The following is a 25,297-nucleotide window of genomic DNA, read 5'->3' as shown; positions in this document are numbered from 1 at the left end:
CCCCTTAAATTTTTAATTTGCTTCTGACATACAACATAGACCCATTTTTCTTGATAGATGGATGGATGTTAAAGAAGGAATAACTTTGGAGGTACTCAGAATAATAAAGTCATGAGGTTCAAATTGACCTGTAGAGATGTTTCATTGCAACTTTCACAGGGATTTGAGCGGGTGACATTGTTTACCAAAGAATGTAAATAGGTGATGGAATTAAGCAATGGTTTAAGATCATGTGTCTGGAACACCACAGCTTAGTAATAGGAGATCACATGGGGGCTACTGAGGACTTCAAAATCCCCTATTCTATACTGTAAATCACTCAGATAATGAACCACAGCAGATGGTTGAGTACATTCATTTATTCTGGGTTAATATCTACATTTTGTTTGAACAGATTTTCTTTTCCATCCAATTCTTCGGAGTGTTTTAGGATTTTGAACATCAGCATCATGATTGCACGGATGCCAGCCAATCATAGCCAAAGGTTTTCATCAACCATCTGTTAGGAACATAGACACAAGGAACTGCTGATGCTGGTTCACAAAAAGAAAACAAAGTGCTGGAGTAACTTAGCAGGTCAAGCAGTTTCACTGGAAGACACAGATATGTAATGTTTCAGGTCTAGACCCTTCTTCAGATGGAGGAAGGGTCCCGATTCAAAATGTAACGTTTTAATGTCTCCCAGCTTGACCCGCTGAGCTACTTCAGCATTTGTTTTTTTTTGTTAGTAACAGAACATAAGCCAATATTTATAAGCTGATAAACAGCTGGACACGATGAAGCCAAAGGCACTCAAGACTGACTCTACAAATACAATGACCCCCTCAATCTCCCAGCACAATGTTCAAAATCATTATTCCACCATAGTTAGACAACAATGAAGGCAGTTGTTGTTTTGTAAAACTCCTTATTCAACTCAATAATAGTCAAGGTAGCCAAAACATGGATTATATATCTTCCCTTTATAAATCCCTGCCATCTCCTGGACACAAGTGCAATGGAATAAAATAGCAAGATTAAACGAGAACTTACCAGTTTGAAGTTTGATCTGTATTTTATGAGGAGTTACGATGAGGGATTACGTGAAGAACCCGCTCAGCACGCACGCGCGGCATACTTCAAAGCAGGTGTGGAATCACAGATAGACACAGTTATTGAAGTAAACATAGTAAAGATAAGGAGACATCAGTTTATGAATTTGACCCATATTATTGAGGGTGGGAGCGGAGGGCACGTAATCCCTCATCGTAACTCCTCATAAAATAAAGATCAAACTTCAAACTGGTAAGTTCTCGTTTAATCTTACTATTTTACTTCGGAGTCACGTGAGTGATTCCGTGAAGATTTCAAAGCTCTGTGATTTCAAACCGTGTAACAGTTATTATTACATCACTGCCGAAGTCTTTGAGAGAGGAAGTGTGTTATCATACCAACCAATGAATCTGTTTGTAGAAAAACACAATGGTATTTTTTAACAATAACAACAAAGAAATTAAATTGCTCCCCTGGGCTTAAATTAAATATTTGCAGTCTATAAAATCTTTCCTGCAAATAAAACAGGTTTTGCCAACAGCTTATTATAAAATTTCTGAACGGTCTTTCCCCCCACCATCCTGCTGTAGCCAGGATGTGCTTTATAGGCACGTCCATTCTTTTAGCCGTCGACGCGGATGCTGCCCTGGTGGAATGAAATTTGTACATGTTAGTTTTTATCCCAGCAGCTTTTGGCACCTGCTTGAGCCATCTCGAAATGGCTTGTCACCCGACCATAAGGTTTTTTATGACTGACCCACAAGGCTTTTCATCTCCCTCGAGTATTTTGGTTGTGTCTATGTAGGATAGTAGGGTCATGGCACATAACCGTGTTTCTGACGGGTAAGCCCGGAATTCCACGACTGGATTATGTGTTCCTGGTCTGCTCTGTTTGATCATTCCCTGGATAATGACAGAGATCTGGTCTGGAGCTGTGAGCATGGTGTCCAGTCGCAATAGGTGTAGTGACTGGACCCTCTGTGCAGCTACAAGTGCCATCAACATGAGTGTTTTGAGCATAGATGCTTCCAGGTTGAGGGATCTGGCTGGTGGCCATCCCCTGAGGTATGTCAGGACCACACTGACATCCCATATATGGGTGTACCTTGGTCTAGGGGGTTAGAGTTGTAAATACCCTTCATTAGTTTGACCACCAGCTGGTGGGACCCCATGGCCTGTTGTCCTGGAGCTGGTTTTAAATAGACAGGCAGGGCAATTCTAGCTGTGTTGATGGCTCTGTAGCTGAGTCCTTCATCGTGGTGAAGGTTCGCCAGGAATTCCAGTACTTTGGTAACTGTAGCGGTTGAGTAGGTGGTCCCTGTATCCAAGCAGTACTTCTCCCATTTTTTGATGCTGGACAAGTGCTGTTTTTTAGTGGATGTTCAGAGGGATGCTGACATGGTGTCGACGGTTTGTTATGATAATCCCAGTCCCAGAAGTGGTTTGTGCAGAATCTGCAACCCAGGAGTTTGATTTTTTCATGGCACAGGTGGCTTGTGCCCGACACTGGGTGTTAATAACTCTGGGTCACTGGGGAATACCATCGGAGTTTCAACAACCATGTCATGGAGTATTGGGAACCATGGTTGTGTAGGCCAGTCGGGTACTATCAAAATACCTGAAGCAGAGTCCATTTGTACTGTGCGTAGTCCCCGACTGATGAGGCAGAAGGGAGGAAATGCATAGAAGAAGAATTTCCCCAATCCAGCGTGAACGCATCTACCGCTGCTGCCTCAGGGTCTGGTTCCCAAGCGACATACATAGGTACCTGGTGATTTAGCCTTGATGCAAATAAATCGATATCTGGCGTGCCATATTGCTTGATAACTTTAGTGAATTTTTTTTGGGGGGTTTTTAACATCCATTCGATGTTGTCATTAAATTTACGTGACCTGGTGTCTGCCACTGTATTTAGCTTACCTGGCAGGTAAGTGACTGATAGCCAAATATGTCTTTCGACACACCATTGCCAAATTGTGTTGACCAACTTGTTGCATGATACCGATTTTATGCCGCCCATATGGTTAATGTAGGCCACCACCGTATTATTATCTATTTGTAACTGTACATGCAAGTGATGCATTATTATGCATATGATTTTAAACCATAAAAGTCACCCAACATCTCTAGATAATTAATGCCCAGTGTAAGTGGTAACGATGATTCTGGGTTAGTCCATCTACTACTTGTGCTGGATATAGAGTTAGTTGCTCCCCAGCCTTGAGCACTGGCATCTGTTTGGATAACTGACGTAGGGTTAGTGATGATAATAGGCTGAAACTATGTCAAACGTTTTTTGTCCACCACTGTAGTTCTGATATTACTTCAGTGGGTAACTTCATGAAATGATCATAATGACCTGTATGTCGTTTTTGGTACAAAGGTCCGAATTATGTAGCCGGAAATGCTGCTACCATTTTCCCAACTACTCTGTTACTTGTCGAGTAGTTGGTAGTTTGTTGTCCATTAAATTGTTGCATGATTGTGCCAATTCAACTATTTTGTCTCTTGGCAATGTTACAGTCACGTAGACTGAATTAATTGTGAAGCCCAAGTAGTCCATGATAGTGGATGGCTTCAACTTAGATTTATCTGGATGTAAGACAACCCCAGGGTTTCGAATAACTGTTTGGTAGCTGAACAGCTAACATAGTCAATTTCATGGTCTTGCCTACCATTTAGGATATCATCAAGATATGCCATGACAATATGTTTTTGTCTTCTGAATATTGCCAGAGCTGGTTTTAGTGTCTTGGTGACACTCTTGGCTGATGTGAACCCATTGGGTAACGCTTTAAACTGCTATAGCTGCCCCATCCAGGTAAATTTCAGGTATCTGCGATGATCCTTGTGAATGGTACTAAATAGTAAACATCTTTGATGTTTTTGTGTACAAGATGAATGCTTGCCATGAAGTATCCTTTGGAATTTAGTTGTTTGGCAGTAACAACCGGTTCCATTTTGAAATGTATATACTTAACAAACATATTTAGTGAAGTTAAGTCAATGATGATGCGACATCCGCCATCTTTTTTGGGTTTAGTGAATATATTTGATACGAATTGCAAGGGTTCAGGTTTTCCCATGATACCCTTTGTAATTATTCTCACCAGTTCAGCTTGTCCCTCTTGTTTCTTTAACGGAGAGGGGAAAAATACCCTCTGGGGTGAATGTTGACCTGGTGGCAATTTTTCTAGTATGAATTGTATTTGTATTCACTAATGCCATTGAGTATATGCTGATCACTCGTGATAGACTCCCATGTGTTAGTAGGAACCAGACCCACCTACCTCCATGGTTATGGGTATTCTTCTGTTTCCTGCCGGTCCAACGAGTGTTGCACGTCGTCTGACGTGGCGGTGATGTTGGGGGTGGCACATTTTCCATGGGATCCGCTCTGGGCCCTGGTCTAAAGAAGACTTTCGGTGATAGAATGCGGACCCCGAGCTTTCATCTGTCCGATATGGTAGACGTTGACTGATGGACTCGATGGGGTGCTGCTGCGTAGGAATTACTGTTTTTGGTTTGCTCGTCCCGGCCCTGCCCTCATGAGCCGAAAATTTTGTAAAACCTATTGCATGTCCTTCATATGCTTTGTGAGGTTTTTGCCAGAGCAGTGGGTCTGGCTCAGTGGCTGGGGTATGCACAACCCCGCAATGTAGGATTTATGGCAGGTCTTATGACTTGTTTACGAAGGTTGCGGTCATCTCCGTATTTGTCCATGGAACGAGGAGAAACGATGTGATGGCTGACGTCAAGCTTTTAACGGCCTCCTGTACGTGGGGTTTCCACGTAGCTGTCCACCACACCTAGCAGCTCTTCCTGTTCCTGCACCCCTTGCATACTCCCGAGATCTTCAGCCATTGCCCCTGTTCTTGACCAGCCCAGTCCTGGTCACCAAAGCTATCCTCTGGAAAGGAGGAAGCAATGGACAGTGCACAAGGCACTGTGGAGGGAGTGCCTGACCCCCCTCTGCAAGAGCGCCCCTCCTGGGGTGCACCTCGCTGGAGCTCCTGCTCCAAGAGCCGCTCCATTTTACCTGGCAGGGGAGACACCATGATCACCAAGGTGGTTCTCCCAGGACGAGGCTATCCCATTGCACTTCGGGTGTGCTGACGCCTGCGATGATACTCGACTGCAAAATTTGTGGTAGTGGGGGACTGCGTTCGCGCTCAATATTTCCAAAAAAAAAAATAAAAAAAATGATCAGCCATGATCATATTGAATGGCGGTGCAGGCTCGAAGGGCCGAATGGCCTACTCCTGCACCTAATTTCTATGTTTCTATGTTTCCATGCGGCTCAGGCGGCTGTCTCTCCCCCGCCTGGGTGGAGAGACGTCCCCGTCCGATAAGTCGGAGCCACCGGCCGGACGCCTCTTCCATGGCTGCTCTGGCGCTAGCGGGCTGGGCTCGGCGCGGTGTCGGGGTATAGCGGACCGCCCGGTAAGCGGTCCTACCGCCTTGTTGTTGCCCCCGCGAGATGGAACGCTCCTCCGTGGAGTCGAGCGGGGGACAGGTCTGTTCTGTTGCTGCCCCCCCCCCCCAGATGGAACGCTCCTCCGTGGAGTCGAGCGGGGGACAGGTTTGTTCTAGAGCCTTTCTTCTCTGCCTGTGAAAGAAAAACCCGACGTCAGCTTACCTGACGGTCCGTTCTTTCACCTCCATAGCGGGAGCGCCTGACTCCCGCTGTGCCGCTGTTGCTCTGCTGGACGTAATGCCGCGCATGCGTGCTGAGCGGGTTCTTCACGGAATCACTCACGTGACTCCGAAGTAAAATATGTAAGCACTGATGGGTACTTACATAATAAGTGTAAGATAGTAGCTCTACCACTGCACTACTTTGCTGGCCAGCATTTAGATTCAAGTTTTATAAGGAGATGTTCTATTCAATCTGGAATTTAGATTGTTGAAGCCAATCACTGAAATTATTTGCAGGAATAAGCACTTGTAAGCATTTGGGTTCTTGCTGACAAACAGCATTGTACTTCAGCCAAATACATTCAAGTAAAGAAATAGGATATCTGAAGGTGCACGGCACTGATGATAGAAATAAGGGGTTGAGGATTACACAGAGAAGTGTGCAAGTTACAGACAATATGTAATAAAAGGGAACTGCAGATGCTGGTTTATACCAATGATAGACACAAAATGCTGGAGTAACTCAGTGGAGAAAATGGATAGGTGACATTTCGGGTCGGGACCCTTCAAACCGTTTTGAGTCTGAATATTTTAGTTCCTTTATTCCTTTATATTTTTAAAGAGTGAACATAATCTTTCACAGACTTCTCCACTTCCCAGCTGCTGACAGGAATAAATAAAATTTGTGTTCGATAGATGCACATCTGCTACTTTCTGTTGGAGGAAGTCCAAATGAAGAGGGTCCATAAAAGGCTCCAATAGTGAAGTCATGAGATCATCTTTTATTTTCCAAGCGTAGAAAGGAGCTGTTGTTGGAACTGGATACAGTGACGGTGAAATCTATTAAAGCTCGGCTGCAAGTAATCCGTTACTGGATCAGCTCTTGCTCTTTGCATCCTGTCTTCCTGATTTTATCCACAATGAACTTATTCACTCCAAGCGGTTTAACTTCACGCACTCTACTTCCATTGGCCTGATCATTGGGTCCTCACTTGCTGTTCATACAGTTATGCCTTGGAGGACAAGGGACCAGGGAGTTCCTTGTAGCTCATGCAATGGACCTCTCTTGTAGCTCATGCAATGGACCTCTCTTTGATGCAAAACTATATTCTGCACTTTCTCTTTGCACTATGTTATATTTGTGTATGGTTTGATTGTACACGTGTAGTATGATTTGTCTGGATACCACGCAAAATATTTTTTTTTATCATAACTCAGTGCACGTGACAATCATAAACCAATACCAAAAGGTGACCTGTTTCTGACCAAGATGGATGTCATTTTGAACAAAGATAAATACAATGTTACATTATCAGAGATCAGTATCGATGCGTTTGAATTGCCACTGGGACGCATTGCCAGGGGTGGTGGTGAAAGGAGATAAGATAGTGATGGTTAATCAGCTTATAGCTAGGTACATGGAAGTGCAGGGAATAGAGAGATATGGATCTTCTACAGGGAAATGAGAGCAGTTTTACTTGGCATCATGTCTGGCACAAACATTGCAGGCCAAAGGCCAGTTCCTGATCCGTACTGTTTTATGTTCTCTGGTGCAACTACCAGAATTCAAGGATGATGTAGTATGCTGGAAAGTAGTCTTAGTTTCTTATATATGGCCAAGCACCAAAGAGATCAACACTACAAGATTGCTCAGGAGTCCAGCTATATACAAACAGTTTTTTCATTTTATTTTTTGGATTCCATGATGGAATCATCCGCTTCTTATGTGTACTTTAGATTATGAAGGACTGAAAGGAAATAACAGCAAATAAACACTGGATAACAAAAGGATTATATCCAAGTTTTCCATTGGCACTATTTGGTGGCACAGTATAGAGTGCAGATGGAAGCAAAAGAGACAAAGGGACATTTTTGGATTAAGAGGGGAGGCAACATTGTATGTCCTAGAAATCAATTTGGGAAGAGGCATGGTCATCTACTCTGCATTCATTACTCCAGTTTCTCAACTGAATAGTTGCTTTGAACAATGATTTAGTGGTCATTCTGCAAAATTAGAAAAAAAACGATTAGAAAGGGTTATGGTATGTTAACCTGCACCTTGAGGTAATTTCAATATTCATTTTCCGTGTTGGTTTATTGCAGGTTAGTTTAAATCTGCAGTTGTCCAAACCCAAAATCGGAACCTGAATTTAATGTAAAGATGACTATGGTCATTTTTTACTCAAGTAATGGAGAGAATATCACCCAATATTTGTGGTTGCAGTGTTTAAGTTTGAGTGAGCTATCTTTAAAGCCTATGATCAGACAACGAGAATTAAATTAATTGCTCAGCAAGAACTGCTACTATAGAATATTGTGGGAGCACAGCTTGTTCATATTAATGTCAAGTGAGTTTCAACTTAACATTTGCACATAATCACAGTTTGGACCAGGACTCAATGCCATTGCTGTGAAATCACATTTGGAGCATTGCGTGCAGTTCTGCTCGTCTGGCTATGGGAAAGATGTCATTAACCTGGAGAGGATGCAGAAAAGATTCACCAAGATGTTGCCAAGACTTGAAGGCTTGAGTTATAAGAAGAGGCTGGAATGCTTTTTCCCTGGAGTGCAGGAGGCTGAGTTGCCCCCTTACAAAGGTATACAAAATCAAGAGAGGAACGGAGAAGCTGAATGTTCATCGTCTATTTCCCAGGGTAGGAGAGGACAACTAGAGGATATAGCTTTAATGTGAGAGAGGAAGGATTGAAAAGTGAACCATGGTGTAATTTCTTCACACTGAGTGTGGTGCAATAACAGAATGAGCTGACAGAAACTGCAGAGAGGGGCACAATGGCAGTTTCAAAGACATTTAGACAAGAACATAGATAGGAATAATTTAAGGGGATATGGACCAAATGCAGCAATTGTGTCAAGCACAGTTATAAAACCTGGTCTGATTGGACAAGTTGGGCAGAAAGGCATGTTCGAATGTTGTACAATTCTATTGCCATTAATTCCTGTGATAATTAACAATGTTTGAGTACTTTATTTCATTACTGTGTCCCTTTTAACACAGAGGTCAACAATCGTAGTAAAATGCATTACACGAGAATTCTAAACAGAATCATGTTACGATATGTGTGAATGAAGAAGTCCAAATCCGGTCCGAAAGAGCACTTGGTACATATTTAGCACTTGGGTGGTTAAAAGCGTTGAAACTGCTTCCCAGCCCATAACTAAACAGTACTTCCAATCTTCAATGGGTCTTTCATACCGATTTATTTTTATCCTCTGAAAATATTTTCTTTTCTTTCTGTGCCTACCAATAAAAACTGACATATAACATCTGAAGTTACAGAGCAGGTTTTTGGATGTCTTCCTCTGCTGATGGGTGCATGTTACAGCTGTGCAAATCTTTGGTATCATGTCCAAATTCAACAAGCATTTTGTCAGAGAAATGTCTATGTCAATGGACCCAGGTTCTGCTCGTGATACAGAGAGATATACTCCAGGCAATGTAGCAGTTGGGGAGCAGTAGGCGACCGAAGGGTGAGCAGACAGTCTCGTCAATAACATTTCTCTGGAATCCCAGAGGTTATGGGAAGAGACCTGAAAGATGTATATGAAATTATGAGAGGTATCGCTGGGGTAATCTTTCCCACAGCAGGAATGTCAAAGACTGGAGGAGCATAGCTTTTAGGTGGGAGGGGCAAAGTTTAAAGGTGACGTGCCGGGCAAGTTTTTTTTACGTACATAGAATGGTGGGGCCCTGGAACAAGCTGCAAGCGGTGGTGGTGGAGGCAGATACAATAGTGGCATCCAGAAGTCTTTTAGATAGGTACATTGTTATGTGGAATGGAGATATATGGATCATGTGCAGAAAGATGAGATTTGTTTAACATGGCAGCATGTTTGGCATATGCATTGAGGGCCGAAGGGCCTGCTCCTGTGTTGTACTTTGCTATGTTAAATGTTCAACAACTAGCAACTGGGTTGTTGGTGGGTAGGTAATGGTTACATGGAGAAACATTGTACATGGGCAGTTAAATCAAGCCCATTCTGCACAATTGATTAAGGGAAACCAAGTTTGCTAAAAAAAAAAGCAAATGCCACAGAAACATACCAAACAATGAACGAGGTGCTCCATGTATTAGAGATGAGAACTCGTCTCTTAATCCACAGATGCAAGAATATTGATCCCTTTCCTGTAAATTTTAGGGCAATTCTCCTTTGAACATAAAGTTACCAAGTAGACTGAGAACAGGGCAATGGGCCACAAGTTTGGATATAAAAAATATGCTGACACATAGAAATCTCACTAGTCTTCATCAATGATCTAGAAATAACATTTCAAATCCCATAATGGCAGCTAGGGGAATCAGTTTCAATTACATTATTCCAAAGGCACCAATAAGGGTCAACAAAAAAGGAAAGTTGCTGGATGAACTCAGCAGCTCAGGCAGCATCTGAGGAGGGAAATGGACAGACAATATTTTGGGTAAGGACCCTCCTTCTGGACTCAGTCCACCTGAAACTTTGGCTCACCATGTCTACACAACCATGCTGCCATTTTAAGTCAACCCATCTGTATAAACCTAGTTTGTATCCCTCTATTTCCTGCCTGGTCATGTTTTTGCTCTAGATTGTGGCATCTGCCTTCTTTTGTGCCATCAATTAAGGACATCCATTAAACCATTATAAAAATGTGTCTGGTTCATCAATGTGTTCAGTGAAGGAAATCTGGTTGCCTTACCGGATTTGGCTGAAATTCTTTTCCAACCCAAAGCCCGACTCTAAACAATCCTGTGAAATATCCTAGCAAGGCTCTCATTTCCAGGATCTGGTAGCAAATTATGGCTTTATCTACGCTCCCCTTGTTTAATTTGGGATAAACTCTGGACAGAAGCCTCCTTCAAGCAAAACACAAAGTGCTGGAGCAATGCAGTGGGACAGGCAGTATTTGTGAAGGGAATGGACAGATGACATATCGGGTTTGGACCCTTCATATTCTTTCCCTGCCAGAGATGCTGCCGGACCTGCTAAGTTACACCAGCACTTTGTGTTTTACTTAAGATTCCAGCATCCACAGTTCCTTGCAACTCCAGCCATCGTGGACGTTTTGTCCCTTGATGTTGGCTCTAAACATTCTACCAAGCCATACACCCCCAATTCCTATTTCTGATATTTTTATTAATAATAATAATAAAAAAGTTTAAAAATCATTGCCCTCCTAGTCATTGTTCACAGTCGAACTTCAAAATGTCCCTGAAGAAATCATGGAAGATTGTCCCAAAGAGGCGAGGGTTCCCAGACATTTTGGCCAGAAGGCCACTGATATCATGAGATAGTGAAGCAGTACAAATGATCTGTGTGAACATTGGTCAAAGTGAAGTACAGAATAATACATTAGAAGCAAAAATAAACTGTAAATGCAGGATATTAATGCAAAAGTAGAAAATATTAGCAATTTAAAAAAAACACAAAGTGCTCGGCGGGTCAAGCAGCATCTCTGGAGAACATGGATGGGCAACGGTTCAGGTTAGGACCCGAATAGTCACCTATCCATGTTCTCCATGGATATTGCCTTACCCATTGAGTTACTCCAGCACTTTATGTCTTTTTTCTGGACAACATCTGCAGTTCCTTGTATCTAAATGTTAGGAATACTTTGCGTGTCAGGCAGCATTGGTGAAGAGGAGAACAGTTAACATTTGCAATTAACATTTACTGATTCTGATGAAGAATCGGAGATGTCGCAAGTTTTACAATGCGGAGAGGCGGGGGAGATGAAAACAGACCATTCTTCATCAGACATATTTATGTTTCCTTCAATTCTCTCCCCTTTCCCAAGATCTTAATACTCTTTTTTTTCCCCCACTCTCGGTGATCAACCTTAAACATTAACTCAGGCTCCCTCTCCGGTGATGCTGCCTGACTAGCTGATTAGATCCATCACCTGCTTTATTTAAAATAACAATGATTGATTGATTCAGTGTTTTGAGGTTTGAAGCTAATGAATTATATAGCTATAAACAATTTCAGCACATTGTTCCGATTGGAATAAAAAGACCCATGATTTCATTTCATTCCGACTGTACTCATCATGGATAGAGTTACAGATTTTGAGGAAATTATTATGGTTTTTAATCTTAAGGCACCCGAGTCCCAACATTTGCATTCCAGAAGAGCTTTAGGATTAGTTATCATTAAGAATTTAGGAGTCAAGTCTGGAATGGATATTGTCACCACTTACTCTGGAGAAGTCAAAGTGTGGTTCATACTGCCCTCCTACTCCATAATTTGCCACCTGCAGCAAAGACAAACATCAGCAAAATATGAAAACAATGCACAGCCAGCAACTCAGTATCAGCACATCTCAGATGCAGTGTAAAGGTCAGAGCACAAAATAGAATATCACTGAGCTGATTCTGTTGTAGGTTAAGATAACACAAACAATTACCTGGGAAGTTCAAGTTCCATTGAAGAGACACAAAAAACTGCAGATGCTGGAATCTTTCGTAAAAAACTGCTGAGGAAGTGACCTGGCCTGACGCATCACCTGTACATTTCTGACCACAGAAGACGCTTAACCCGCCAAGTTCATCTCGCTGTTTGAATTTTATTCAAGTTCTTTGAATTGAATTGGAAAGATCCAGCATGGAAACAGGTCCTTCAGCCTACCGAGTCCGTCAATCAAAGATCTCCCGTTCGCCCTAATTCTAGGTTAACCCACTTTCACATTCACTCTCCAGATAATTTATAGAGATCAATTAAGCTACAAACTCGCAGGGGTTACCGCATCTTAGGGATGTGGGCGGAAACAGCAGCATCCGGAAAATTTCTACGCGGTCACAGGGAGAACATGCAATCTCCACAAAGACAGCACCCGAGGTCGGGATCAAACTCTACCAACTGTGCCACTCTGCTGCTCCAGATAACAAGGATTTCCTAAGTCACCTACACCTTCATTGAAGAAATTGCAAGCATATACTCATGGTAGGGCAGGCTTTATTTTCTCTCTCCTTGTTAGTCATGTCTATGAGCATTTCTTTGTTGTCTCACTAACTGGCCAGAGCTGGCCCCACCGTGCCCAGGAACTTCAGCTGTATTGTTTTCCAGATGTGCACTCTAATTGATGAGAGGACCATTCATCAGAGCTGATTACAGCTGGGAAGAAACTGTCCCTGAATCTGGAGGTATGTGTTTTCAAAATTTCTGAGGCTCGTGCCTGATGGGAGAGGGGAGAAGAGGTGGGACTGGTCCAACCCCATGACATCCTCACCATCTTACTCCACAGACTCAGAGCCTTGGGTTGAGTACCTGAAGTAACTCAGCTGTCTCCACATCCAGGCCCGTGATGTCCGCTATCCGCTGGTTGACCCGGTGCACGACAGGATCTTCATCATCATCCAACCAGGCACTGGAGAGGAAGTGACAAACAAAACAAAGCTGAACAAGGCACTAGGCAACCTATCTAGATGCTTCCATCTTGGAATCTGTGCACAATCAAAACAGGAATGAATAACCTTCATCATGGAGTTACTGGATGGACCATGCTAATAAAGCAACAGTGCACAACCAAGTGTCTACTGATTCCAGACTCTAATGTTGGACCAAACAATTTGATGATGATTATAAGCTGCTCCCATCCTCAATGTTAGGCTTGATCAGTATTATGGATTCAGACTCAGAACACGTGCAGGAACATCTGGACTGCATCATTGGAAATAGTATGTAGCAGGACTTTAATGGACAGTTACAGTTTGGAAATGTGACGGAATAAATTACAAGGACAGGCCGTAAAATGATCACTTTGACCGAATGGCAGCAACATACTGACCAGTGACATCATCTCAAGCCAGCAAGTTATTTGGTTCAACATTATCCTCTTTTAGGTTTGTTTTCGGAAAAGCCAAGCAGAACAACAGATTGGTAATTGCATGTCAATGAAGTTCCAGGCTGAATGGAGAGCTCTGTTTCTGTAGCAAACATAAGGCATTCAAAAATAAAAAGGGCCAAACATTTTGTTCTCATTAATGTGCCCACTAGTACCGAGTGCCATCACAGCTCCTCAACAACCGCACTGAGACCTCTGATGTTATTAACCGCGGGGAAGAGAAAGTTATGAAAAACACACAAAAAAATCAAATTTCCATTGACTTCATTGTGTAAAACATGCTGCCAAGTTTTAATCACCTGCTCTTTCTCAATCAAAGAGAAGACTATGTACTATGTTTACATATTCTGCTGTGCTGCTGCAAGTAAGAATTTAATTGTTCTATCTGGGACATATGACAATAAAACTCTCTTGACTCTAGGAGCGCAGCATTAATCTATAGATTGTGGGAAGAAGGTTCAATGGAGTTCAGGGGTTACGTCAACACCTTATGCCTTTCAGAGTAGTAACTGTGCCAAAGGGCTGCAGGATTCCATTTTCAGGGTAAATGGAGGTGCAAGCAAATGCCCAAAGAGATCCACTGCTGGAAGATGGACAAGTACCCTCAGCTTTCGACCATTCAAATTCTATTCATCTGCATTGTAGATTAGAGGGCATTAGCTATAAGGAAGAAGTTGGACATACTTGTATTGTTTTATTTGGCACGTTGGAGGCTGAGGGGAGACCTGATAGAAGTATACAACATTTTGAGGGGCATAGACAGTCAGAACCTTTCTTCCGCGGTGGAACTATCAAAAAGTAGAGGGCATAGCTTTAATCTGAGAGAGGCAAAGTTTGAAAGGAAATGTGTGGGGCAAGTGAGCGATGGGTGCATGGAACACGCTGCCAGGCATGGTGGTGGAGGAAGAAACAATAGTAGCATTTACTAGGTTTTTCAAGAGGCACTTGGATATGCAGGGAATGGAGGGATGCAGGCAGAGAAGATTACTTTAACTTGGCATCATGTTTGGCTCGGATAATGTGGGTTGAAGAGTCTATTCCTGTGATGTCCTGTTCTATTTTCTATGTCTTTAAAGCACAATTGATAGATTGTAGCAACTAGGAATCCTGTTAAAATTGAAGTCAACGGGCATCTGGTAGAAACTATCAGTCGATGTCATCATAGGTCACAGAAGTTTGTTGATGGTCCATCTTTCCACCTCTGAGAGATCTCTGCAGCATTCCTCAAGCAATGTTCAGGACCCAATTACCTTCAGCTGCTTCTTCATTGACCAAATATTCATTATGTCTGGATTGACAATGTTCGCTGAGCGTCACGCAGTGCTCAATTCCCCTTGCAACTTCTCAGATAAATGAAGAAATGTATTCCTATGCACAGCAGGACCTAGATCTTATGCATGAGCTGATACGTTTATCACAAACATACAAGATAATTATTTGGACAGGATCTTAACATCTGTTGGCTTTACCTATCTTCCCTAATGTGAATCTTTTGGGAAATCACCATTGACCAGAAGTTTCATTGGACCAGCCACACAAATACTGTGGCTACAGGTAGGTCAGCAGCTGGGTATGTGTAAGAACGAACTGCGGATGCTGGTTTAGAAACATAGAAAATAGGTGCAGGAGGAGGCCATTCGGCCCTTCAAGTCAGCACCGCCATTCATTGTGATCATGGCTGATCGTTTAAATCGAAGGTAGGCACAAAATGCTGGAGTAACTCAGCGGGACAGGCAGCAGCTCTGGAGAGAAGGAATTGGTGACGTTTCGGGTCAAGGCCTCAGGTCAGTCTGAAGAAGGGTCTTGAACTGAAACGTCACCCATTCCTTCTATCCAGAGATGCTGCCTGTCCCGCTGAGTTACTCCAGCATTTTGTGTCTACCACCAGTTGGGTATTCTGTGACCTGAAACGCAAGTTTTCCTTCACTCAAAGTACAACTCAGGAGTATTCCCTCCTATCCTAGTTGAGTGCAGACCCAAGGTTTAAACATTTTAACAGCATCCAGGACAAAGCAGCCCACATAACCAGCACCTTGTCAACCACTCTAAACATTAATTCCCTCCACCACCATCTCACAGTGGCTGCATTATCACCTACCTTATGCACAGCAGTTACCTAGACTATGCCAATATCATAGTCTAATAACCTAGAACATAGAACATGACAATATCATCTCTCAATCCCAAAGACAAATATCAGCAAGAAGCGCAAGGACAGCAGGCACACGTGATTGCCAACACTATCACATTACCCTCAAGGTCACACACATTACAGGACTTGAAAATTCATCTCTGGCTAACTCCTGAAAATCCCAAAAGCATTTTGGAAGCATATTGAACACAGCAATTCAAGAAGGTGCTTGGGATTGCAATAAATGCTGGCCTTGTAGCGATACTCTCGTGCCAAGGACTGAAGAAGCAAAGGAGGCCTCCTGTAGCTTATGTGCATGGACAATTAAGCTGACAGACGCGCAAGATATCTCAGGATCAAGGATTCACAAGCATCATATCATGTCTGTTAATTTAACCTGAGCAGCCGGGACATCAATACCTGAGCACATTGATGCTCAACAGCTGAAAACCATTGTACTTTTGTCCAACAATAAAATCTCACAACTGAATAGCTTTAGGTTGCCACCTGGTGAAAATCAAAGCACACTGCTGAGAATTATCGACAATGCTGCAAACATATATTTCAGTTTGCTAAGGAAGTTTAATGATGGCAGCTAATTAAAACATTTGTCACACCGGAGAAACATATCATGCAACTAGTGGTGGTGGTAATGGGGTCCAACAGGCTTTTGCTAACACTTTGGAGAGATTTATCCATTTAAAAACACATGCTTTTTCTCAGCGCCAAGCAGAATTTATCTTCCAAATCAGTGGCATATAACATTCCACAGCTGGGCAGTGTTGATGGCCTAGTAAACTCCTCTGTTAACCATATTTGGTAAACCCATTGGTTTCAATGACTGAGATTTGTTTTTGTCCTTTATGCACTGCCAATTTCCTGGGGAATTAGTCTGTTGTTATTGGGAGAAGTTATTGCATTTTCTGTTCCTTCTCCTCTTAAAATTAAATAAATTAATCTTATTCTCCATAAACTGTTTGGTGCAAGCCCACCAATAGCCCATTTGCTCAGGGAATGCTGGCAGCAAATATTCATATAGTTAGAGAAAGATACAGCATGGAAACAAGCCCAAGTCCACACCAACCATCAAGCATTTATATTAATTCCATTTTTTTTTCTACATTCTCATCTTTTCTCCCAGATTCCTATTCATTAACTATAGACCTTCTTTCAACACCATAATCTCAACCAAACTCATCCCAAACCTCCTGGACCGAGGAGTCAGTACCCACCTCGGCAACTGGATCCATGACTTCCTGACCCAAAGAGCGCAATCAATAAGCTTAGGCAACAAGACATATTCCACAATAACTTAACAAGGGTGCCCCGTGAGGATGTGCTTTCAGTCTCTAACTATACTTACTCTCTATGCACTCATAAACAAATTCTGCTTCAATTCCATTTACAGGTTTGCAGATGACATCACCAGAGAGGGCTGGATCTCAAACAATGACAAGACCCAAAACAGGAAGGAAATAAAAAGCTTAGTAACATGGTGTTAAGACAACAACCTCTCCCTCAATGTCTGCAAGATGAAAGAGCTAGTCATTTACCTCAGGCAATGGGATGGTGTACACGCACCAATCAGCATCAACGTTGCTGAGATGGAGATGATCGAGAGCTTCAAGTATCCAGTTTAATTATCACCAGCAATCTGTCCTGGTTCAACCACAATGATGCCATGGCCAAGAAAGCCAAAGAAACACCACTGGCTCTTGTTCCTCAGACGACTTCGAAAATTTGGCATGTTTCCAATGATTCTTACCAATTTCTACAGAAGCACCATAGAAACTATGCTATCAAGATGCTTCACGTTAGTCTGCCAACTGCTCAATCCTGTGCCGCAAAAAATTGTAGAGTTGTGGATGCAGCCCAGTTCATCACACAAACCAATCTCTTCCCTATTGACTCCATTAACATGCATGCTGCCTGTGGCAATGTAATCAAAAACCACTCACACCCTGGGTCTTTACCTCGTCTCCTCTTTTTCGATGGGCAGAAGGAACATGATCTTGAAAGCATGTACCACCAGAATTAGGAACTTCTCCAGTTCATTTTGAAATTTGCTTCCAACTCTCATTTGGACTGTGCATGCCAGATAAATCTATTTGTTCAGCGAAAACAAAATCCCCATTTTTCATTTGGCTTTTATTTTTAATTTCTGCACTTTAATTAAAACCTCAAGTGACATAAATGTAAGTTTTAAGGCAGCTTAATTTCATTTGTAAATATATCAATGATTCAATCTGTCATCATAAAATCTTCTATATGTCAGCCAGCATCCTACCTGTTGTGCTTATTAACTTGCAAAGTGTGTCACCATATGGAATGCTTGAACTCCTAGTGATTCCTTTCTTTCAAAACTCAGATGGAGAATCTAGACTGCTAAACTCATTTATCTTCCCACTTTGCTCAACCTTGCAGCAGTTCATTTGGCTCCACTTTATATTTCTCAACATAATCTCTCCTTTCAGAAGTGAAGCTGTTTTGACTGAGGCTCAACAACTCTGGCGCCGGCACCTGGACTTTCATCTTTCATCTTAATAGCACTGTAACTGTCCTCTTTCTTGGAATCACCTAATGAGAACTCTGCCACACAACATAGTAACCATGAAACTCAGCCGATGGCCATTGCCTTTGAAGAAACATCCATTAAATGGGGAATTATTGCAGTTGTTTGAGAAAGAGGAACGTGAAAACATTTGAGAAAGCAAATGGACAAAACTCATCTTTAGTCTTAGTGTGCTGAAGATCCTTTAGCTGGTTCATTTTTCCAAGGACTTCAAAATGTATATTGAGATTTTACAAGCAGCGCGAGTGAATGCATTTGCACATGCGTGTATCCAGGGTACAAGTAGGGAAAAAAGCTCTGGTTGCTACTGAAACAATGCCAGGTTGAAACAGAGAAGGATTTTGAAAGCAGCTTTGAATGCGAGCATTAAGCTTTTCATCTTGACATCTTCACATGCGGTTACTGAAATGTTGCATGCCATTTTTCTTCTCCCACCTCAGAGGTGGCCTTAAGGGTAGTCTGTGCTTTGACCTGCAGAGACCCCTGGCATTTTGTTCAAAGCTTACCTTTTAGAGACTCTGTAATGGGCTACAGTTAGAATACCCGTTTTAGGGTCACGCACTGTTGCTCGAACCAGCTGTGTTAAGAAAATAAAATGCAATAAATCACAGGACACAAAAGAAAGACAACAAACAAAGCCTCCAGGTTCTACTTTTGATTGGTCTTCTGATTTGGCAGCAGAGATTTTAAAGGGGCTACGAAGCCAATCAAAAACCTTGGCTGCTTTGGTTGCCGTGGCAATCACTCTTACCTCTTACTGATTCTATAGTTCGCTGTCTCTAGGATCCCAGTGACTGAGTTCCTAACTGTGGCTCTGGCCAACTGTGAGATTGAAAGATCAGAAGGTAAGTTGGCTCTCTGCACACAAACAATTGATTCACAATTAAATACATTTAAAATGATCAAAGGCAAAGCTCCAACCTACACATCATCTGACCTGGGCTCCATAATGACCACCAATTAAATGACTGCATGCATGGTTTATCATTATTCCATTGTCTATAGGTTTTGGCACTGCCTCACGATCGATTGCGGCTAGCAAATTCTCATTAAGAGCAAAATACAGGACAACAAAATACAAGTCACCTTGACTACTTGCCTTAAGATCATTATTTATCGTCTTGCATTGACAAAGACTAAAAATATGAGGAGTGGCAGAGAACAGAGGGTGAATGATCAACTGGAGTCGGACTCAAATGCAACATTAATTACCATTTGTTCCATCATGCCAACATTTTATTAATGCATGAATAACACATCCATTAAAAGGTACTGAATTCTCACTGATCCCTGACGGACCCACTTACGTCAGGTATTTCAATGTGAACGGTGAGACAGAGTACAATTAAATTCACCTGTTCACAACATGTATTTCAACTGACATGTTTAATTATTACCAGCATTTTCAGTTTGGATTCAGATTTCCAGCATCTGTAGTGTTATTATAACTCTTTATGTACTTAATTGGTGAACATTGCCAGTCCATCACGGGTACTGTCCTCCAGACTATCGAGGGGATCTATGGGAGACGCTGCCTCAAAAAGGCAGCCGGCATCATCAGGGATTTAGATATATCTCTTAGGGCTAATAGAATCAAAGGACATGGGGAGAAAGCAGGAATGAGGTGCTGATTTTGATGATCACCCATGATCATATTGAATGGCGGTGCTGGCTCAAAGGGTTGAATGGCCTACTCGTGTACCTATTTTCTATGTTTCTATAGTTCTATGATATAGCTCACTCACCCTGGGCTTGGCTAATTCTTTAGCCCTTTCAATTTCAGAATTTGTTCGAGTTAAATATTCAACACCAATTAAAAAAAACTATAGTTGCTGGAAATCTAAACTAAAAGCAGAAAATGCTGGACTGCTCAGCATGGGGGCCCCGTTTTACCCTTATCAGAGAAATCTCCGCACTCTCCCTGCAGTTTAACAAGCCTTTCCTCTCTCCATCCCATTCCCAATGAAAGGTGTACAACCTGAAGCGTTACCTCTGTTTCTCTTCCCACAGTTACAGCCGGACCCAAGCATTACCTTAGGCCTCAGTCAACTATTCAATCCTCATCTCCATTTATCCTTTGCTCTTATATTATTATTAATAGTAAAATATTAAACTGTTCAGCGATTTATAAAGCTGAAAAGTGGAATTGGTAGAAGCATGGGAGCTGATTCTTGATGGTGGACTTTTTGTCCTCATTGCCATTATTTGAGAAGATTTCTGAGAGTGCTTGGGCCAGCACTCCTTCCAAAGCCAATCACAAAATGCTAGATAATACGTCAAGACTTTCTTAACAGTGTCAATAGTGGGATAAGCACAACAAACCTGAAGGGGCAGCTCTGCAAAGTAAGCACAAATATTATATGGTCTTCATTCTCCTCCAAACAAATATTAATAACAAAGCACAATTAATTTTTTGCTAATTTGAAAATTATAGGCTTTGTCTCTCGGCTTTAGGGCCAGAATTTCACAATAATCTGCGTAATAAATGTTGGGTGTTGGAGGGAAGCCAAGGAATTTGTTGTCGAACCATTTGATTAGAATAAAATTCTCTTTCCCAAACTAGCATTTTTGCACTAAATTACAATTATAATTTTTTTAACTGTAGGTTGCCAATTTTATAAATTTCTTCCAAGTGGATGAAGCAGATTTCACAATTATCGAATGACTGATTGGAACTTTGTACGGTATTTTCCATTTGATTATTTATGGACGTAAATTAATACAGAACCAACGAATGCATCATTCACAGCAAGGTTAAAGTGAAGCCCAACATCACAGTGAGAGCTGCGCGATAGAAAAACAAACACAGTTTTCCTTGTTGAGGAAAAGGCCCTCAACAACACAGCCCCGAGGTCAAGCAGTCAAACAATTGTGACAAACTGTATTTTGCAATGAGATATACAAAGTACTACTTAGGTACATTTTGGAGTTCAAATGATAGAGAGAGTTAGATCAAGTTCTTAGGGCTAACGGAATCAAGGGATATGGGGAGAAAGCAGGAACAGGGTACTGATTTTGGATGATCAGCTATGATCATATTGAATGGTGGTGCTGGCTTGAAGGGCCGAATAACCAACTCCTGCACCTATTTTCTATGTTTCTATGATAGTTCACTCACCCTGGGCTTGGCTAATTCTTTAATCCTTTCGATTTCTGCATCAGACAACACCTCATGGTATCGAACAATGTGCGGACTGTCCCACTCATCTTCCTCTTTGATGGGGGCAAAAAGCAAACGTGGATGGTTGTTGTTGTTGTGGTAACGACAGAACAATCGCTTCTGCCGTCGAGCAGTCTGCAGAGGAGTAAAAAGTTGAATGAAAAATTCCTTGTCAGATCCAATGCAGGTTCAACACACTCTTTTCTGGATTATGTGGTGATTGCTCTCATCAGTTGCTGACAGGAACATTTAGAAACATCCTGCCAAAATGCACGATGGATCAATGAATGATACGGCACATAGAAGTCCATCCATCTCTCACCTCTCTGCAACTATTTGATTCAATTCAAGAAGACCACTGTAACCACTAACAGGAAAAGCAAGATCTCGTACCTTAACGACTACCGTCCAATAACCAGGACCTCCACCATCATGAAGTCCTTTGAGAGGTTGGTTGGCTATGGAACACGTCTATCCAGTCTACCAAGCAACCTTGACTCAGTTTGCCACAACAGGTCCACAGCTCTTTCCTATGCCTCCCCATCCCCAGCTCAATGCATGCACATTTCTCCCACTATCCACCTCCTCCCTTCACCTCCTGTTCCCTTCCACCTTTTCCTCCACCGGCTTTACATTTCATTCTGTTTCTGTTCTTATCTGATGCCATCTTGTTCTCCTTTTCATTTCCAGCCTTTGTCCATCCACCTCAAATCCTTTCTCTACTGTAATCCCATGAACACAGACCGGAGGAACAGCATCTCATATTGCACCTAGTTACCTTACAACCAATAGTATGAACATTAAATCCTCCAATTTTAACTAACACCTGCCTTCGTCCTCCTATCTTAAGACCCCTCCACCCCCCCACCCTAGTGCACACCCAATTAAATCCCCCTACCTGTGTCCACCTATCACTTGCAGGCTTTGTCCTGCCCCAACCTAATTTCCAACTTTCGCCCCCCTTCTACAATAAATCTGAAGGTCCTAACCGAAACATTGTCTGTCCATTTCCTCCACAGATGCTGACTGACCTGCTGAGTTACTCCAGCACTTTGTGTTTTACTCAAGGTTCCAGCATCTGCAGTTCCTCGTGTCTTCATGTAATAACCTCCTGTGCAGCACCTCACTGGTTGCTTATTGAGAATCTAAATACACTAACATCAGATGGTTCTTCTTTTTCAAAATAGCTGGTTACAAAAATCAAAAGTCTCCATAAGACCAGAAGACATAGGAGCAGAATTAAGTCATTCAGCCCATTGAGTTTATACCATCTCTCAACCCCATTCTCCTGCCTTCTCTCCATAACCACTCAGGCTGAAGGGTCTCGACCCAAAACATCACCCCTTCCTTCTCTCCAGAGATGCTGCTTGTCCCGCTAAGTTACTCCAGCATTTTGTGTCTACTTTCTCCCCGTAACCTTTGACGCCCTTCCTAATCAAGAACCTATCAATCTCTGCCTTAAAAGTTACATATAGATTGGCCCCAACTACCCTTGAATTGACAGGTTTGCCGACCATTTCGTAAAGAAAATAAGCATTCATCTTGTTAAGTCATATTCTTGATGCAGCAAATTTCCATCCCTAAAGTACATTAATAGATGTGTTGATTTTCCACTTTAATCAGTAGCTACATAGTAATTATTACTGATAGAAGCTCCTAAATTCCAGATGAATCCTTCCCCTAAAAATATCGTCAGATGCTGCGGAGAAAATTGAACATCTGTCTAAAAATTTGACCTTTGGATTTCTGGATGTAAGACTTAATCAATAACAACCGAACATGATCATACTTTGTACTGTGCACAAGAACCACTAAATAAATTATATACGGGTCTGAAGAAGGTTTCTGACCTATTTTGTGTCTAACATTTTCTGAGGTTTACTCTGAAGTATAGCACAATTAAAACCCCTTCAAGAAATTTATTTCACAATTCTAAGAGTCGCAGACATTTTCTTAACATCTATTAACATAAAGACCTTAACTCCAACACCTATACAATGCTCATTTATTGTGATAATAAAATGTTTGTAAAAGACTTGCTATCAATTTCTGTGAGAGATCTCCAGTAACTAAGTACCAAACGACCCACAGCCATCTGCTCAATCTTAGGCAACTTGACCAATTCTTAATCCATTGAAGCAATGTTTCACTTAACCAACAGGATCTTCCTTTGCCATCTTATGAATTTCCATTATCTACCTTTATGCAATAATCCATTAAAAAAAAACTATTTCGTATAGTATACTAATTCTGCTTGATGTCTTGAGTTATAGAACATCTCAACTATAACTGACTAGAATACAACATGCCACAATGTGATGAAGCCTTTTTGCAAATCAGGTTCACATAATTAAACTTTCTGCACAAGGGAAAGATCAGACTGTGGTGACTTGTGAAAGAGACAATTAAGATGAAATATTTCCAAGCAACCAAAAAGATTGGGGTCTCCATAGCAGGAAGCCTGATCCCATTGGTGGAAGTGTCAACAACCAAGCAAGAATAATTTGTGGAGACTGATAAAATAACCAGAGGGATGTGAGGCTAAAGTGTAAAATGCACAAGCATTGTTAGCACCTGAAATACATTGACTAATAAGATGATGGAAGCAAATTAAATGGGGTTTTCAAGAAAGGAACAGGATCAATACTTGAAAGGGAAAAAAAGGTTACAGGGGAAGTGTATCCTTCTGTATTGGTCTTACCGAAAGCTAGCATAGACTTGACAACCAAATGGCATTCTTCTGTGCTATTAACCATCTATGATTTTATGCACAAGGCATTTGCAAGGCATAGATCCATCCCTTTCATAACTCACATGCAAGTGTCAACACTCAAAAAAAGAATTCTATTGTACAATATTAAACAGTACCTTTCTTTCAGTATTTTGTCATTGCTCAGCCTTTGTTGGCACAGGGCCTGTACTCGCTGGAGTTAGAAGAATGAGGGGGGACCTCATTGAAACATACAGAATAGTGAAAGACTTTGATAGAGTGGGCGTGGAGAGGATGTTTCCATTAGTGGGAGAGTCTAGAACAAGTCATAGTCTCAGAATTAATGGATGTTCTTTTAGGAAGGAGATTAAATGGAATGTCCGAGAAACAAGCATATTGGAGATTTAACCCACAAATTTTGAACGAAAGATCATGCCAGGAATATATTATTAAACAGATTCAAATATTTTTTGAGGTAAATGACAACCCTGACACACCTATTTCTCTTATGTGGGAAACGTTTAAAGCGTATGTTCGAGGTACATTAATTTCTGCTCAAGCATTTTATAATAAAGAGAACAGGATTAAGCAACAAACATTGGAAATTGAAATCAAGCAACTAGATATAGAAAATGCGAGAATGCCATCTACTTTAAAACATAATAAAATTGCGGTATTGAAATATAAATTAAATAAAATGTATTCAGAACAAGTAATAAAACTTTATCAAAAAACCAAACAACTACATTTTGAATTTGGAGACAAACCACAAAAATTATTAGCACGTCAATTGCGAAAAATGGAAGGGGAAAAAACAATTCATAAAATTAGAACAGAGACAGGAGAATTATTAAAAATGCCCAAGGATATAAATGATAGATTTCTCCAATATTATCATAACCTTTATTCAACTAAAACCGTAGCACAATCAGAAGGAATAGCAGATTTTTTAATAAAATGTAATTTAAAAGGTTTAGATTCAAACGATAGAGAATTATTAGAAAGGGAGATTACGATAAAGGATATTGAGGAGTCTATTGGCTCTTTAAAAAATGGTAAAGCAGTAGGACCAGATGGTTTAGGTTCCGAATTTTATAAAAAATTTTATGATTTGCTTAGCCCACGTTTACAAAGACTGTATGAGTATATATATACTCAACAGAAACTTCCAGACACTTTAAATGAATCAATAATAACACTTATTCCTAAAGCTGATA

The 25,297-nt window shown here is 41.4% G+C and overlaps 1 protein-coding gene and 1 pseudogene across 7 annotated transcripts in view; one reads left to right on the top strand and one right to left on the bottom strand.

The window, feature by feature from the left end:
• Positions 1 to 25,297, bottom strand: part of p4ha2 (prolyl 4-hydroxylase subunit alpha 2) — a 133,815-nt gene that overhangs the window by 26,026 nt on the left and 82,492 nt on the right. For 5 of the 7 annotated variants that reach the window (XM_033029879.1, XM_033029878.1, XM_033029872.1 and 2 more), the window contains 4 exons: positions 21,329 to 21,505; positions 18,717 to 18,787; positions 12,931 to 13,030; positions 11,864 to 11,917 (listed from right to left, as the gene is read on the bottom strand). In XM_033029879.1, coding sequence (XP_032885770.1) covers positions 11,864 to 11,917; positions 12,931 to 13,030; positions 18,717 to 18,787; positions 21,329 to 21,505 — 402 coding nt within the window. Of the gene's footprint in view, positions 1 to 11,863; positions 11,918 to 12,930; positions 13,031 to 18,716; positions 18,788 to 18,961; positions 19,033 to 21,328; positions 21,506 to 25,297 lie in introns of all 7 variants that reach the window. The other 2 variants (XM_033029873.1, XM_033029875.1) reach the window with 1 other exon arrangement.
• Positions 5,064 to 5,217, top strand: LOC116978837 (annotated as a pseudogene).

This window comes from Amblyraja radiata, chromosome 11, assembly GCF_010909765.2.
Source record: "Amblyraja radiata isolate CabotCenter1 chromosome 11, sAmbRad1.1.pri, whole genome shotgun sequence".
Taxonomy (NCBI): Eukaryota; Metazoa; Chordata; class Chondrichthyes; order Rajiformes; family Rajidae; genus Amblyraja; species Amblyraja radiata.
Note: the sequence above shows the minus strand (reverse complement) of the source record. Positions and strands in the feature narration are given on the sequence as shown.